The sequence below is a fragment of the Populus euphratica genome, unplaced genomic scaffold (assembly GCF_000495115.2).
Source record: "Populus euphratica unplaced genomic scaffold, PopEup_1.0 scaffold958.1, whole genome shotgun sequence".
NCBI lineage: Eukaryota > Viridiplantae > Streptophyta > Magnoliopsida > Malpighiales > Salicaceae > Populus > Populus euphratica.
Window position 1 is genome coordinate 58,452 of NW_011500818.1, and position 16,943 is coordinate 75,394.

At 31.4% G+C, this 16,943-nt stretch overlaps 2 protein-coding genes across 4 annotated transcripts; both read left to right on the top strand.

The window, feature by feature from the left end:
- Nucleotides 1-470: 470 nt before the first annotated feature.
- Nucleotides 471-1,872, top strand: LOC105116470 (uncharacterized). Its single transcript, XM_011013853.1, has 3 exons — nucleotides 471-731; nucleotides 1,233-1,282; nucleotides 1,548-1,872. The coding sequence occupies exons 1-3, from the start codon at nucleotides 542-544 to the stop codon at nucleotides 1,713-1,715; spliced, it is 408 nt and encodes a 135-aa protein (XP_011012155.1). The 5' UTR covers nucleotides 471-541; the 3' UTR covers nucleotides 1,716-1,872.
- Nucleotides 1,873-7,269: 5,397 nt separating this feature from the next.
- Nucleotides 7,270-15,100, top strand: LOC105116471 (uncharacterized protein At2g33490-like). Of its 3 annotated transcripts, XM_011013854.1 has the most exons (11): nucleotides 7,270-7,600; nucleotides 8,055-8,127; nucleotides 8,594-8,668; nucleotides 9,864-9,925; nucleotides 10,046-10,114; nucleotides 11,068-11,096; nucleotides 11,173-11,380; nucleotides 11,519-11,755; nucleotides 12,624-12,677; nucleotides 12,974-14,009; nucleotides 14,670-15,100. In XM_011013854.1, exons 1-11 carry the CDS (start codon nucleotides 7,496-7,498, stop codon nucleotides 14,690-14,692), a joined length of 1,971 nt encoding a protein of 656 aa, XP_011012156.1. In that variant the 5' UTR covers nucleotides 7,270-7,495; the 3' UTR covers nucleotides 14,693-15,100. The 3 variants fall into 3 exon arrangements, with proteins under 3 accessions (XP_011012156.1, XP_011012157.1, XP_011012158.1); XM_011013855.1 differs by lacking the exons at nucleotides 7,270-7,600; nucleotides 8,055-8,127 and adding an exon at nucleotides 9,246-9,282 and having other exon boundaries at nucleotides 8,593-8,668; XM_011013856.1 differs by lacking the exons at nucleotides 7,270-7,600; nucleotides 8,055-8,127; nucleotides 8,594-8,668; nucleotides 9,864-9,925 and adding an exon at nucleotides 10,427-10,556.
- The last annotated feature ends 1,843 nt before the right edge of the window (nucleotides 15,101-16,943 follow it).

The following is a 16,943-nucleotide window of genomic DNA, read 5'->3' on the forward strand; positions in this document are numbered from 1 at the left end:
TACTGGGGATTCATCAAAAAAATAAATTAAGAACATATAACCTGGTTCTCAACGAAAGAGACCATTTGTGCAATGCCTTAATTTCTCTATGTTGTTCAAAACTCATTTGTTTTGTTTTAAGCCATGCACATGTTCTTCTTCCATGGACCGTGACATTTCAAAGCTACGGCCAGAGGAGGCGGCAGGGATAAGATTTGAAAATGTTGGATCCATTTGTCAAAGCATTGATGATAAAAGTGGCTGCAAAAATGAAGAGGAAACCGGTTCTTCAGCTAGCCGTGGTCGGAAGAGCTTTTCCTTTATAACTGAAAGGGGATTCTTGAGGAGGGTTCTTGGCTCTAATGATAAAGATCGAAGCTTGGAAAGCGAAAGAGAGCCTATCCATAATGCACGAAAAAGTGTTTCAAATTCACATGAAATGGAATATGAAACATCTTTCAAAGAACCAGAACCAGATATTGATCAAGAAGCAAAATATGTGAATAAGGTTGATCATAATATTCATCAAGGAGCAAATGTGAAGGCAGTCGAATTAGAGGACATGGCAGAGGAGGATATTATAACGGAAAGGAACCCTAGTGAGGAGGCCGCTGTGGACACTGAGGTGATGGACGAGGCTGTTAGCAATGAAAAGGAAGCAAGGGAGGACAGCATGTTATGTTTTCAAGAATCTCCTAGCTTCAGGGTATACTGCGCTCATAATGTCTCAGTCGATGGTGATGGCAATGAAGGTGAGATTTCAATCAAAAGATAATTAATTAGGATTATTCCATGATCAAATTTCTTTGGCTCTGTTTTTCCGATCTGGTCTTTTCTTTCTCGATTTTTAGGGGTGAAAAGATGAGCTGTAATGTTTTAGATGCTCAATTAATAGAAAATCAAGGAAGCATGATCAAATAATATAATCAGCATTATTATAGATTACAACAGTCTAGTTTTCTGAGAGATTTATGTTTGAACCATTCTCTTTCTGAGACCTTGGATTTATTAGTTTCTTTGTGGAGGGTTCTTGTTGAGATGAAAAGTGCAAAGCTCAAAGGCTGAACATTTATGGCTAAAAATAATGCCAAAACATTACAGGTTCTCCATGTTATGTATAGCAAGAATGAACGTCAGTGTAGTTTATAAATTCTTGAGTTTTTCCTTTCCAAACCAAACACAGGTAGGACCAATTACTGCTAAATTAATAGTAAATTTCTAAAAGAAATTCACCGTCCTCCTGTGTTTTGCAGAAAACGGTGATAAAGATGAAAACAAATCATTGAAGGAAACCACCCAGAAGGTATAAAGATTTACAATTTACTGCGGATGGGCTCTTTATCTAGAATTATGCACTACTGCTGCTAAATCAGCTGAAACCATTCTGATCTGTATGTATAGCTAAAACTCAACACTTGAAACGATTGTCTTTCCTAGTGCAAGAAACAACAGTTAAACCCATCATTCCTGGAATATTACATCTTCCAGGAATAATAAGAGGCGCGTGCATGTTGTTGATACCGGTTCTATGTGGTATTTTGATATTACCATTTCTCTTCTTTGAGCAGGGATCAGAGAACCAGGCAGTGAAAAGAAGACAGACCAGATTTAGGACTCCATTACGAAATGGTGGAGCAGCAAGAATGAAAAACTTTAAGTTTGCTTCGTGCAGCTGTTCCAACCCTTCAACTACTCAAGAAAGTGCCCGTAGATCAGTTGGAAAAGTTGTCCGCTGACTCTCTGCTATCTACACAAGTACACACACAAGATGCAAGGCAATTTTTAGTCACCGCCTTTAATTATTTTCCTTTGAATTCACAAGTTTCGAAGGCGAGATTCTCATTGGAGACTGCACCCTATTTCCTCCTTCGGGGAAGTATATGTTACGTTTGCTGAAACGTATATACATAACCGGTAAATTTTAAATTTTTTTAGAGAGTTCGAGTGATGTTACTATACATATTTAAAATTATTTAAAGTTTATATAAAAATTATTTAAAAATATTTTTTTCATTTAATAATTACTTTAAAATTATATTGTTGTGACAATAGGTAATATTGCTCCAATACCCAACCAAAGGGCTACTACAGTACTAATCCAAAAACACAATTGTCGCGACCGGATGATGAAATAAATTTTAAAATTTATTAATATTCTCAAAAAAAGGTATTGTTAATAATCTCGTAGGTACTAAAACTATAAAAAGAACACCCAATAACTTATTGGATATTGTACGAAATATTTGAAATACGGGAAAGAAATACCATTCAGACAATATTTCCAAAAAAATTGCAAATAGATCTGTAGGTTCACCAATCATTGATGGTTCTAGAACCGCTAATCTTTGCAACTTCCAGCTATAATCTATATAAATTATAAGTGAAAAATCTTTTAAATTCTTTTACTGTATTTTTGAGTGTTAATTATTTTCTTTTATGTTTGGTGTTTTGAGCATACCTAGAAAATAGAAAACATATCTTTTTATTTATAAAAAAATCTAAAAAAATTTATAAATAATAAAATATTAATTTTATCCTTAAATAAAATTACATGTATTATTTTAGATAATTTTAAAAAATTATTCAATCAAAAAAGAACTTGATTGTTTCTAGGTTTAATCTTTAATAATCACCTTAATCATTCTTTATGCGAACAACTAAAATAAATAATAGTAAAAAAAATAAATGATTAAAATTTTAGAGTTAAAATGTAATTTGAAATATAATTAAATCATCAATTTCTAAACTATTTTTTTATTAGACCTTCAAAATAATACGTGAAATTTGATATTGATATGACTAAAAAAATAAAACCTAAAAATCTCAACATAACATCAACTGTAACAAATGATATTACTCATGTCAAAAAAAATTTTAGCATAACTCAGAGATTTATGAAAATCTTAAAAGCATATAAAAGAATGGATGAATTAAGAGCTTAATTGAAAGTTTAATATCTTGAAAACATTTATCTTTTAACACTTTAAAAAAATGAAACAAGGATTATGAAAGTACACAAAGGAAAAGAGAAAATAATTAAGATAGAGACATCAAGTTTATAGTGGTTCATCCAATCTTATCTTCTTTATTTCTTGAATTATCATTCAAGTATTCACTAATAACTTATAATTTTCTTGTGGGTGAGACTTTAACAATATATATATATATATTACAAGTTCAATATTAGAAAACCCTTCACTCTCAATATTTATCAAGGATGAATATCTTAACCTTTCAATAGCTCATAATCAAGATTTTCTCAAGTGGTTCAAGAGCTATTTGTATTTTCATAATGGATTCTCTCAAAAGATTTATCACATCTCATAATAAAGATAATATTACAGTGAATTAAACTCAACTCCTTATAAAAAGTAATCTAGTTCAACAATGTGAAATTGATGATTGATACAAATAAAGTTCAAAGCTTTTAAAAGGTTTATGAAAATGATGAAACATTTTTAGATTAAAGAGTTGGTTAATATCAAGTGTCTCCTTACATTAAGTGAATAAGTAGTGTTTATATGTAAAATATAACATGTAGCTGTTACTTATGATAAAAATCTAGGAGTTTAACATTTTGAAATTTTAAGATAATTTATCATGTTATAAATAATTTTTTACCCTACATATTATTCATATGTTATTTTACCCTAACTTCAGTACTATTGTGAAACCTTCCTAAACTTTGATCAATTTAAACTCTTAACCCTAGGTATAATAACATGTTAGGAGACTGCTCATGAAATTGCATGTAGATACAATAGTCAAATTGATAATTACATATGATAGTGTAAAATTAACCAACAATAATTTTATGCTAAAAATCCAAAATTTTCCACTGCTTTATCTACTTTAATCATCTAAATTTTTAACTAATTCATTAAAACCTTCTATTTCTATTTATAATATAAATTTTCCTTAAAATTTATTCTATTTCAAGTTAAAAATTATGCAATTCCATGCAAACTTACAACGATGTTCAAAGTCATTTATTTGAAAATTCTAAAATATTTTTCTAAATATTTTCATCTTAAATTTATAAAAATCTCTATATTTATCAATTTTTAAGCTACAGATGTACATTATGCCTTTAATATTTGTGGGGTTATATTTTCTAGATTTAGACACGTTTTTAATATTGAGTTTCAACGAGTTACATTAAATTATATCCTAGAATATAGCTTTCCTTTTTTTTATCTCTTCCATTTAGTTTTTATCAGTATTTTTTTTGTTTTTTACTTTTCTACATTTTCATACTTTTATTTCTAAGTTAACACATGAACATTTTATTTTAAATTCTCAAAAATCAAAGTCACCTTTTTAATTCCAACACTTAATCTACTCATTTAACATAATATTTTTTATTATTAAACTTATCAGTTTTATCCAGGAAGTTACAATGTTTACCTTAAATTTATACAAAAACATTTCCTTTAAAATAATTATTTTACCCAATTAGAAAGTTTACCAACTTTAATACTTTAATTCATATAAAATCTAAGTTAAATTATTAAGAGTTTTTATACCCATCTAAAATAATTTTTTGTCTTCATTATCATTATTCAATTGAAAATTACCGTATTTAACATGATTTACCAATTTTAGACCCAAGGTTTACACTAATAGCCTTGGTTTCCCTCTTGATTGAAATGTAGGAAAGCAATGAAAGGTTCCCATGAAACCTTGTTGTCATCTCATATATTTCACTGCATAATGCGAATTCAGAGTTTCACATTTCAATACATATAATAAACATAATCATCTTAAAAAAAACCATTTTAATAACGATATTCCACTTGATCATAAAAGGAAAAAGGGTAAACAGCAAAAGATTAGAGATTATAAATTTCATTCAATTAATTAGACAGAAGGAGAAGTTCTAAGTAAAACAAATGGAAAAGAAAAGGAGAACATTTGAGAAAATTAGCAGCTAGCGCACAACTAGAAAAGGACTGCTTGATCTTTAAACATTAAATTATTTACATGAGTAATGACTTGAGGTATGAGTATAGTTTTAAGACCCGGTTTGGTGGCCGTCCCGATCTAAGATTCGGGTTTTAGATTTTGATCAAGTTATTAGGTAAAATTTTATTTTTTAAAAAATCAAAATGACATTGTTTTAATAAAAAAATCAACGAATTTACAACCGGTTCTTGATCGGGTCTTGCCGAATCATTCGGATAATGATTTGAGGTACGAGTATAGTTTTAAAACCAGGTTACATGAATAATGATTTGAGGTACGGGTATAGTTTTAAGACCAGGTTTGGTGGCCGTCCCGATCTAACATTCGGGTTTTAGATTTTGATCGAGTTATTAGGTAAAATTTTATTTTTAAAAAAATCAAAATAACATCGTTTTAATAAAAAAAATCAATGAATTTACAACCGATTCTTGATCGGGTCTTGCCGAATCATTCGGGTCACATTAGGTTTTTTCTTTTTCTATTTTTTCTTTAACCCAATCCAGTTCCAGTCTCGGGACAGCCGGTCCAGAGTTAACTTGCCGGGTCTGGCCGGGCTTCAAAACTCGGCACGAAGAGTCACAAAAACAAAATGACATTTGCATTTATAGGACTTTGGTTATGAAAATATGCTATTTTTTAAATATTTTAATTTATATTTATTTTTTAATTTTTAATTTTAGTTATTATTTATGTTTTTTTATTTATTAATATACAAAGTTCTTGATTTATTAGATTACATATATATACATAAACTTTATAATTTTTATTTTAAAAATTTGATATAAAAAACATATTGAGAAAATTTGTTTATATAATTTTTTTATTTTAAAAAATATATAACCTGCATTGTTAAATATCTAATAAAAAATTAGAGTGTGAGATGAGGGATAAATTAGTCAATGACTGTCATACCAAACAAATAAATAGAGTAAAAAAAGAGTAAAAGTTATCGGGAAAATAAAGAATCAAACATGAGTACTGAATTGTAGAAGGAATCTTCACCATTTAAAATAGAGGTGTAATTGATTTTTATTTTAATATATAACATATTTAATAATAAAAAAAAACTACCACAATAAACAAGCATACGAATCTCATAAAAAACAAATCATATCTCACCTCCGTTCTACCCCAACACACACCCTTCAATTTCTTGCGGTTGCGGGTTTCCATATGGGATAAACGGTTCTTGTGACCATGAAAGCAACCCACAACATATCCATTTAATTTTTAATGGCTGAGATTAAGCGGCTCCCACTAAATCTAGAAATCGCAAGGTCACTGTCAAGGGCACTCCTGATTTAATTTTTATTTTATAGGAGCGGATAATTTAAAATTGAAGTGAGAAATACGAGAAAAAGAAAATCAATGGAGTAATTTCTTTAATCATTCAATGTTTAGGTAATTCTTTAATATATAACATGTGCTTCTTTATATAAATTAATAAAATATGATCTTATTATTATCCTAATAACCATATAAAAAAATAATTTGAAATTAAAAAGTTTGTTTATTTTATAATTTTAGATTCAAGCTCTCTAATTATTTATATAATAGTTTTTAAAAATTTATATAATTATTAATTTAAAGATTTGTGGGATTAATTAAGAAATGTGTAAATTAGTTTGGATATGCATATTAATAAAAAAAGTTATAACAATATAAAATTTAAAGAAAATATATTTTACAAAAAAATTTGATTAAAATATATTTTACAAAAAAGAAATAATTGATTATCATACAGTAAATACAGTAAAGAACTTTTGCTTAGAAACTCGAAAAAATAAAGAAACCTTATCTCATAAAAATACCTCTGGTTGTAGGTTATAAACCCGTTCGTGTAATTTCATGACTGCAATATAGTGGTATATAGTTTCGACGACAATTACTTTTTTTTTTTTTTTTTAAAAAGAACTTAAAAAATATTGTAGGAGCCACTAAATCAAAAATATCTAACAAACTTCATCTTGTCTCAAAGTAATTCCTAAAACAATAAAGGGACAAGATGGTAAACAAACAAAACTGGAGATCTGACCATACCCGTTATCGGTCAAAGTAAAGATAGCTGCTATAACCCTTTCCTTCTCTTTCTTTCCTTATCAGCAGTATCGGTCTTTGACTAGCCACTTTCCTACACTCAAAACCATGCACCGCCACATAAATCCCCCACGTGTCACAAACACTACGCTCAATCTCATTGCCACGTCGCCCTTCATCCCTTTAGATTACTAAATCACCCAGATATTAACACGTGCCGCCCAAGAGCTGTATCTCTCACTGCCTGGGAGAGGTGATATAAGAACGCGCATTTTCCCTGAGACACAGTCTTATTTGCCTGAAATCATTTCTCGATTTCTTTAATTTTGATCTGCTACAGGTCGTTTTTGACCACAACAGCATTTTTTTTTACTCCACTCGTCTTTCTTTCTCCTTCTTCAATGTCGTCGAAACTATCGAATTAATCCCACACGCACTCACTCTCTCTAAAATCCACTGAATTCGAACCCTCGTCTGTGTGGTTTTCTTCACGCTAATTAGGGTTTTGGGGAAAATGAAGTCTAAACTGAGAGGATTTGGACTGAAAAGAAGCGAAACAAAGGAAAAAATTGATTTATTACCTCCTGCTCAGATAGATGAGCTCGCTCAAGCTGCTCGGGTATTCTCTCCCTCTCTTTCTGACGCTTTTGGAGTTCATCTTTTTTTATTTTTAGCTCGATTAGTTACTGCCCTTTCTTTAAGCTCTCTTAACTGTTGTTAATCTTATTTTCCAAGTTTCTTAAAACATTATTAACTCAGGTTTTTTGGTCCGGTTTGCAAGAAAAAATTAAACCGGAAGACGTAGTTTTCTTCTTTTTTTTTTTGTTTTTTTAAATAGAACTTAATTAATTGAAATATCTGATTTTTTTTTTGGAAATTAGAATTTCAGATCGTTCTAGCTGTTAGATGATTAAAATTTTAATTGTTTCTTTTGTGTTAAAAGTTGTGGATTGAATTTTCCTACTCAATCAGTGAGTCTTGACTAATTTTTCTTAGCTGTCTCTGATTCAGTTAATTTGATAGAGAATCTTGATTTTAATTTTTTGTTTGGTATTATTATGGTTTTTTTGCAGGACATGCAAGACATGAGAAATTGCTATGATAGTTTACTTTTCGCAGCTGCTGCAACAGCAAACAGTGCATATGGTAAAACTTCTGGTCTTTCCATTAGGTCTTTGAAGCTTTTCTTATTTGCCCTTTTCCAATTAGAATTTTCTTTGTTAGATATCCAAATAATGAGCTTCATTTTGAACTGATTGCTTTTTGTTGTTGGTTTTTATGAATAAAACATAATATTTGAATTTATGCTGTCATAAATAACTTTTTATTATTTTACAGTAACATCGATCACAATGTGTTGCTGTACTTTGTACTCGGTTATGGTGTTTACTATCAGTGGTTATGTTGACCTTTCCTTGTTGAAGCATTGCATTGCTTATGTAATCGTGATATTGTTTATAATTGGGTGGTTTGGTCAAAATAAACTATGACATATGAATGTGGTGGTTTGCTTGTTATGTGTCACTTGTATTATTGTATCCACAGGTTGGGAATTTTTTTGTCTATTTTTGTGTCATGGAATTCCCCAATTTGACTCCATCTGCACTTTCAGAATTCTCAGAGTCATTGCGGGAAATGGGTTCTTGTTTGTTGGAGAAAACAGCATTACATGATGATGAAGAAAGTGGTATGTGAAAGAGTGAAATGAGATTATTTAAGTTGCAGATTGTCCTTCAAATTCTTTGTGATATGGATTCCATGGTTTAGCATGCTTTCTAAAATGTAGCCTGGAATAGTTAACGCTTTGCCATTGAAAGTATTCACTTTTCATGAATCTGAAAAAACTATACCTTGCTAATAAATGCACTTTCAAATTTACCTTTGAATGTGTGTGGACATAATGAAACAAAAATATTGATTTTTGTTCTCTCAAATACATGGCATTGTCTTTTCCAAATAAAGTTGCTGATTCCAAATGTGGGATGAGAGGGGCACACTAAATCAGTCATTCACTCATCCAAGTGAATGTGGTTGTTTTACTTAAAATCAAAATTTTTATACAATTGACAATCTGTTTCCATAACAGAGGCCATGTAAGCATATGGGTGACTATTCTTTTAGCTTGAGCTTGTCATGATTGCATTTGGGGCCATCTAATGAAGTCATGTGCCATTCCTATTTTATCTATCTTTTGTTTTCTTTTCCTTCATCGTCTTCTATTTCCTTTTGGCACTGAAATGAGATTGTTTACATTAGTCTTGCAGTACTATCGAATGAAGTTAGTATCCTATTTCATATGAGGTATCTGGAGAGGTGTATCCTTTTTTGGTTGGCAAATTACTTTCTTTGATATTAAGAAACCTATGTTCCCAGAACTAGAAAAAGAAGCTAGTGAGACATCAAAACCTATAGTAGATGTGAGATTTATTTTAATGGCGGAAGGGAGAGCGTGGATAAAGCAAACTAAAAAACCACCGCTAGAGTGTGTCAATTTGTATGCGAGTCAGTGAACATTCAACTCTAAGATGTACACAAAACTTTTAATGCCCACAAGCAAAAGTTATTAGCAAAAATTATCCCTCTTTTCATTCATGTAAATAAATATTCCAATTTTATGGATGCAAAGGTTAGTTTTGTTTAGATAGGCTGTAATGATATCTACAAGTTCCATATAAAGTTTTTGATTTTGTTGGTTCTGAAGTACTGGGCAATCCTCTGTGTTTGCTCATGGACCTTATATGTGTTTGTTCCTTTCCTTTTCCTTTATCTTGGAGGGGAAGATTGCTTTCTTTCAGATATATTCTAGAACTGAGTATGTTATGATTTTTATTTATTAAGTCAGCACACTGGTCCTGCTGTAATTAAGCTACATTTTTCTGCAGGCAAGGTTCTGCTAATGTTGGGGAATGTGCAGTTTGAACTTCAAAAACTTGTTGATAGTTATGTGAGTGGTTTATATATATATGTGTGTGTGTGTGTGTGTTCTTGCAGCAACTTTTTGACATTGTTATGAATACCACATTCCTTTCATCCTGTTATTAATTTGTCGCAACTTGTATTTCAGCGGTCTCATATATTCCTGACGATTACAAATCCATCTGAATCCCTGCTCAATGAACTTCGTACAGTTGAGGTTTGTTCCTCTCAATCTCTAAGTTTTTTTTATCAATCTATTAATTGAGGTTTCCTTAGAACTCTCCCCTTACTGTTTTTTCTTTTTTCTCTATTGTTCATAATATTCTTGCTATTAATTTTGAGGTTTCCATGATAATTCATCACCTCACCTCTTCAAACTTGTTATATTTAGAATCATTGTTTACTGGAGGAGTTTTTTATGTAAAAAGAAGAGAAATTTTTAAAGGGATGCTTCTTAGATGGTGAAAGCAGTTTGAAAGCAAACCAGCTTTTAACTAAAGTTTCTAATGGGTGCTATTGCAAAAAGCGGCTGCAACCATGAGGCCAGAAAAGCCCTTAGGTGATTGAAATCACTGGAACAAAAGAGGGGAGCAAGGCATCTACACGGAAAAAGAAAGAAAATCACAACTCTAGGGTGTGCAAGTCTTAGTGAATATTAGGTAAGTAGACAACTCTAAAGAACCTAGAAGTGGAGTTTAAAAAGAGTCTTGAAAAGAACTATCCTTCACATCAGTTTTCTTGGGTGAGAGCAATTATTAGAAAATAGAATATCTTGGATCCTGAACATATTCTACAACTGCAGGACCATAGACTTTTTGCTGCCACCAGATCATCTAGAAAGTTATATTTTTATAGTTGTTCATGCAGCATAATGCAATTTAAGAATAGTGCATGCTTCTAACTTTGTGCAGGCCATTCAGAAGATGATTTTCTCATCATCTAGACCTTGCTTGGGTTTTTTTAAATATAATATTTGTTTGTATGAAGTAAGTCCCTAAATGAACGGCATAATATGATATTTTTTGGTGTCCATGTTACAATCTGGACTTAGTTTGTCTGTAATCAACTTGTGAATATAATTACCTTGTATCTCCCAGGCTCATTGACTAAATGGCGTGAAAGCATTATACTAAATTTTGCTCAGTGACCTTTTCTTGATCTGCATTGCAGGATATGAAGCGACAATGTGATGAAAAAAGGTTCATCCTGATCTATTTAATTGTACTTTGATTTCATGAAAGTAAATATCTTCTGAATTTGGCTTGTAATGTTCAGAAATGTCTATGAATACATGGTGGCACAACAAAAGGACAAGGGAAGATCAAAAGGTGGGAAAGATGAAAGTGCTACTTTGCAGCAATTGCGATCAGCTCGTGAAGAATATGATGAGGAGGCAACCCTATGTGTTTTTCGGTTGAAATCTCTGAAACAGGGACAGTCTCGAAGCCTTCTAACACAAGTAGCCCGTCATCATGCTGCTCAGGTATCCTGTGAATCCTTGGCTTCTTATATTTCAAAAATATTTCTTTCATTTTATCTTGGCAGCTCAGGTTTAATTTGCATTTTTCATTTCTCTTATATTGTGGATGATGATGCTCTATTCTTTATGCTTCCAATGCAGTTGAATTTCTTTCAGAAGGGACTTAAATCACTTGAGACAGTTGAACCCCATGTAAGACTGATTACAGAACATCAACACATTGATTACCATTTCAGTGGACTTGAAGATGATGGTAGAGAAGATGGTGAGGATTATGGTGAGGATGTCAATGATACATATGGAGGCAGGGAATTGAGTTTTGACTACAGAATAAATAATCAGGGGCATGCTGTTTCTGCAGCAACGAATTCTATGGAGGTAAAGGATATAATTTTAGCAGAAAATTTTAGTTGGAGACGAATAATATTCCACTTTTAAGATGCTCATTGGATCAGGGGATGACTGCCCTTTCCATTTATGCTGAAGATGGAATCCCTTTGGTATGCAACATCTGTGCTCATTGAGTCCCCTATTTATGGCATGTTCATGTCACCAAAGTTATAGATTTTGTGGCCTGGTCTTCACACTAAATTTTTCATTCAAGGGTTGAGAGTGCATTCAGAACTGCATGTAAATGGATGAGGAAATCAGTTTCCAGAACCCTTTCTCTTTATGTTTTGCAAGAAGCAGTGGACTTCTTGTAATCTTGAGCGGGATATTTCCACTTTGGGTATAGGTCTTATATGAAGGCTGGATATAGCTGTGTTGTAGGATGGAGTCGACTATATTTTGAGACAAGGCAATTCCCCTCATAATTGTTATGGATGCTTTGTAGGATGGAATTAACTTCCTTTTTTTTTGTTTGTTTGTGGGTAAGGATGGGCCTTCTCTGTTTTTACTTGGGGAGCTGAGGTCAAAGGCTTAGGACTTGTTTCAAAGCGTCGTTCTTATAATGGGGAGATGGTGTGTGAACAAAGGATTAGGTCTTATTTTCTTTCAGAATTGAGCCTCGTTAAATTTGAAAGAAAAGACTTCTGATGATGGTTATGCATGTATTTGTATGAAAAGAGTCATGTTTAAGACAGTATGTTCTTTGTGGATAAAATTGCTCTTGAGAGTACTCTTTTTATTTAAAGAATGAGATGCTTTCCTTAATTTGCATGGAGGCACTGTTGATTTTTTTCCACTTAAAAAGCTTTTTAAAAGCTATGTTTTTCTGCTCATGTTATGGCTTCTTATTGTCCAGGTCGATGAAGAGTACCTTTCATTCCCCCAAGCGCCAGCAGCAGAAAATGTAGAGGTACAATTAACAGTTCTTTTGGTTAATAGGTTTGCTTCTGCTGATTGTAAATGTATTTAACCAAAAATAATAATCCCTAACTTAATTCTAGGCATTTGCATATGCATGTCACTTGTTCAATGTAATGGATAAAACTTGTTTGGATAAAGATTGCAGGTTCATGACTTGCTCTTAACTTGCTATAAAAACCATCATGATCATATTGCCAGCTGCTGTACTTGATGGCTCTGATGATTCTATGAATTAAGGTCAGAGGTTGAAGCTATTTTTAATTTAAAATTTGGATCTTTCTGCAGTTAAACCCGGACAAAAGTCCTGGTGGTTTCCATTTCCCAATCAGAGAACCAAGAGGAGGCAGCTATTCAGCACCAATTTTTCCAGAAAGAAAACCTGATCCAGTTGAAAGAATAAGACAAATAGAGAAATCATCCAGGAAGTCCAACACATATGTGCTGCCCACACCTGTTGATGCAAAGGGTGTGATCTCTTCAAGAGCAAGTGGTTCAGTTCCCAAGACAAGGCAGATAGACATGAGTGGGCGCACTCACTGTTTGTCTCATTCTTCCCCATTGGAACAGAAGAAGAATGAGATAGATTCTGGCGATGGTCAACTGCCAGAGTTCACCCCTTCAAAAGAACGTTCAGGACATAAAGAGAGCAACAATCCTAATGCCTCCACCCTATTACCCCGTCCTTCAGTTGGAGGAATCTCATTTCCACAGCTTGATGTTTACAATGAATCTGATAACAAAAAAATTAAACGGCAATCCTTCTCTGGTCCGATAACCAGTAAGCCATGGTCAATGAAGTTGGCCTTGTCATCCAGTGGTCCCATTTCTGCTCCTGAACTTTCACAACAAGTTTCTGGAGTGCTTGCTCATGTTGCAAATCCTCAGCCTTCTACATCCCCCAAAGTATCCCCTAGTACATCACCTCCTCTTGTTTCTTCACCGAGGATAAGCGAGCTTCATGAACTTCCAAGGCCACCTGGTAATTTAGCAGCCAAAGCTGCAAAATCTCCAGGGCTGATTGGACACTCTGCTCCATTGGTCAGAAATCCTGAGCTTTCTGGAACAAACAAGATTTCTTCAGGGGCAGCAAATTTGGCATCACCTCTTCCCACGCCACCCTTGATGGTCCCAACAAGTTTCTCAATGCCCTCAAGTAGTCCAAGAACAATGACTGTACATGTTTCTAAGCTTTTGGATTCTTCTCAACTACTGGATAAACCTGGGGAAGTTGATTCCCCTCCACTGACACCGATTTCCCTCACAAATACGAGGCAAGCACCTGCCATTTCAGAATCAATACCGCATTCTGGTCAAATTAGAGGTAATGTGATATCATGTTCATTATTTAGTAAGGTCTTTTGTTGCTTTGTAAGAATTCATATTATGTCAGAAAAAATGCTCTGGTTGGTTTCAACTTCGAACTGAGAATACTTTTCCGCCTGTTCAATATGAACTGTGCTGAACAAGTAATGCATTCAATTGTGTCAATATCACTTGCAGGTAATATTGAATGTGTTGGGACTGTTCCTTGATGTGGTGTTAAGTTGTATCTGTCTTATCATGTTGCGACTACAGACTACATGTAGTATTTAACGTTTTATTTGGTATTTGCCAGTATGAATGTGCGAATTTGACATTCTCCCTATCTGGTGTTTACTGATAGAAATTCTTGAGCATCGATCCATTGTTTTTTGGTGCCCGGATATAAACAACTTAACTAATCTTCTGCGCAGCATGAAAGAATCTCAAGGGTTATGAAATCTTCTTCTGAATTATTTTTAATCTGGTCATTTTCTGTAAAAGATTGCTAATTGGGTTCAACCAATGAATTGTTAGGTCAGGTTTGGAGTGGGCTGTTTTGGCAAAACATTAGTGAAACATCTTTCTGTAAATAGGATTTCCCCTACTTGTCCTGTTTATTGTCTTTTAGTTGTGTTCAAGGTTTCGATTTTGGTTCTGATTGCAAACTTGCTGGATGCAGGAGGGAGCATGCACACCGGATGAGAGCTTCGATTAATTTTTTGGAGTCTGCCCGGGTATTTTTTGGTATCGTCATCTACAAGCTGGGTACTGTAAATACAAAACGTTATGCATTTTTTAGTTTCTCATCCCAAATTCTCTTCATCGCGTGATTGATAATGATGAGAACGAAGCTATGCATAATTGTGGATCATTACACATCTAGTATATCTTCTCAATTGAGCAATTTTGTTGTGTTTTTGGTTCTTTCTTTTATGATTCTTCCCCACCAAAAAATCTCGAACAAGGGAAAATTTTGATTCTGACACTGTTGCAAACTTGCAATTGGACGGAGTGATATTGGGATTAATACTCCCGATATCTCATTCTTGTTTGTGTTGATTGCCGAGGTTATCAAATAGGCTGGCAACTCTTAAGTGGGGTGCTGTTCAATCTTTTTTATTTACATTTTTTCAATTTGAGAGTTCAAGTTTCTGTTCTACCAGTAATTAAGAAAAACACATCAAGATAAGCCATGACTCATTGTCTTGTAATTCGGATTAAGATTGTGTAATATAATGACTTTTTTAACACTACATGGGGTTTTCTTGAAGGCCAGCGCGTGTGGGTTTTTTTTGTTAAGAGTTTTGAATCTTGATTGGTTAGGTATTCATAAAATTGATTTTATTCATTTAAAATATGTTTATCAATAATTGTCTTTAATGTTTTTATATTTATTAATAAATCTAGATTATAAGATAAAAATGCTTTTCAATAAAAATTATAAAGTTATAATTATAAAATTTATATTACATTAAAGCATTGATATTAAATGTTTCTAATTGGTGTTTTATTAAAATTAGGTTAGATATACTAGGGATATTTGAAATTAATATGTATATATTTATTAGATATGTATATTGAATTGATTCACATAAAAATTTTATATAAAGAGATTATTTATTTATATGGTTGATGTAATAGTTTTATAAATGATCTATAGACTTGAGAATATCAAGTTATCTCATACAAAGTGTTATGTTTTGATATTAAATATATGTTTTTTTAATTAAGTGTAACAAATAAACATATATTTAATATAGTTTAAACTATTTGAAAATATTTGAGTAATAAATAATATGATCTATTTTGAAATCCTTGATTGATGAAGATAGAATGAGATTTAAAAAGAGTTTTAAATTTTACTAAAAAATTAATAATTATAGTGTTGAGAACAAAAATAATTTAATAAAGTAGATATTATATGCTATAATAATTACATTAAGAAACTAGTTATTAAAAAGTTAAGTTAAACCATTTATAATTTTTTTAATATTTAAGGAATCATAAGAAATTTCTATAAATTAATTAATTATTGAATTGTTAATAAATAAAATTGTTTAATTTATTTAATCTTATTTTATTTAAACTGAAATATTCTTGATGAAAAAAATAATAATTACATTAAGAAACTAGTTATTAAAAAGTTAAGTTAAACCATTTATAATTTTTTTAATATTTAAGGAATCATAAGAAATTTCTATAAATTAATTAATTATTGAATTGTTAATAAATAAAATTGTTTAATTTATTTAATCTTATTTTATTTAGAATTATGTTTTAGGTCACACATATAAAAATCATTGGTCATAAATTAAATGAGATGATGAATCAAGTAACTTGAATGTAAATAAATTCTAAAAATTAAGGACTAAAATATAATAAATACAAGGGTTACAATTTTAGATCTAGAAAAAATCATGTAGTGACTGAATTGAATGAATTTATAAAATTATCCTAAAGTAATACATGTAATATTATTTAAAGAGAAAATTAATAATTTGCTATTTATAGGGTATCTAGGTTTCACTATACATATAATAATATGCCTTTTATTTTTTCTACAACATAGTATAAAAATATTTAAACGTAAAAGCAAAAACTCAGTACTGAAAGATATAACAATTAACTTCTTTTAAAAGAGTTTAGGTTATTTCGCGTTGGTGGTTCGTATAAATTACTTTTAAAGGTTGGATATTTGAACAACTAGCAGTTTGCAACAATACAGTTTTTAATTAATTATTCATAACTAAAAAAATAAAATTCAATTCTCGTATAATTTTTATATAAACTTTAAATAATTTTAGGTTTATTTAATAAGATCCTTAGAACTCATAAAAAAATTTAAATTTATTATTTTTGTTGTATGTATAGGTTTTGAGAAACAAAATAATGGTAATGTAGCTAGGTCAATGTATAGGTTTTGAAAAACAAAATAATGGTAATGTAGCTAGGT

Bases quoted from the DNA above. Each gene is read 5' to 3' on its own strand.
- LOC105116470 (XM_011013853.1), top strand. From the start codon at position 542: ATGGCAGAGGAGGATATTATAACGGAAAGGAACCCTAGTGAGGAGGCC. The intron at 732-1,232 runs GTGAGATTTCAA...TGTGTTTTGCAG, and splicing joins CGATGGTGATGGCAATGAAG to AAAACGGTGATAAAGATGAA. The intron at 1,283-1,547 runs GTATAAAGATTT...TTCTTTGAGCAG, and splicing joins TGAAGGAAACCACCCAGAAG to GGATCAGAGAACCAGGCAGT.
- LOC105116471 (XM_011013854.1), top strand. From the start codon at position 7,496: ATGAAGTCTAAACTGAGAGGATTTGGACTGAAAAGAAGCGAAACAAAG. The intron at 11,097-11,172 runs GTTCATCCTGAT...TGTAATGTTCAG, and splicing joins CGACAATGTGATGAAAAAAG to AAATGTCTATGAATACATGG. The intron at 12,678-12,973 runs GTACAATTAACA...ATCTTTCTGCAG, and splicing joins CAGCAGCAGAAAATGTAGAG to TTAAACCCGGACAAAAGTCC.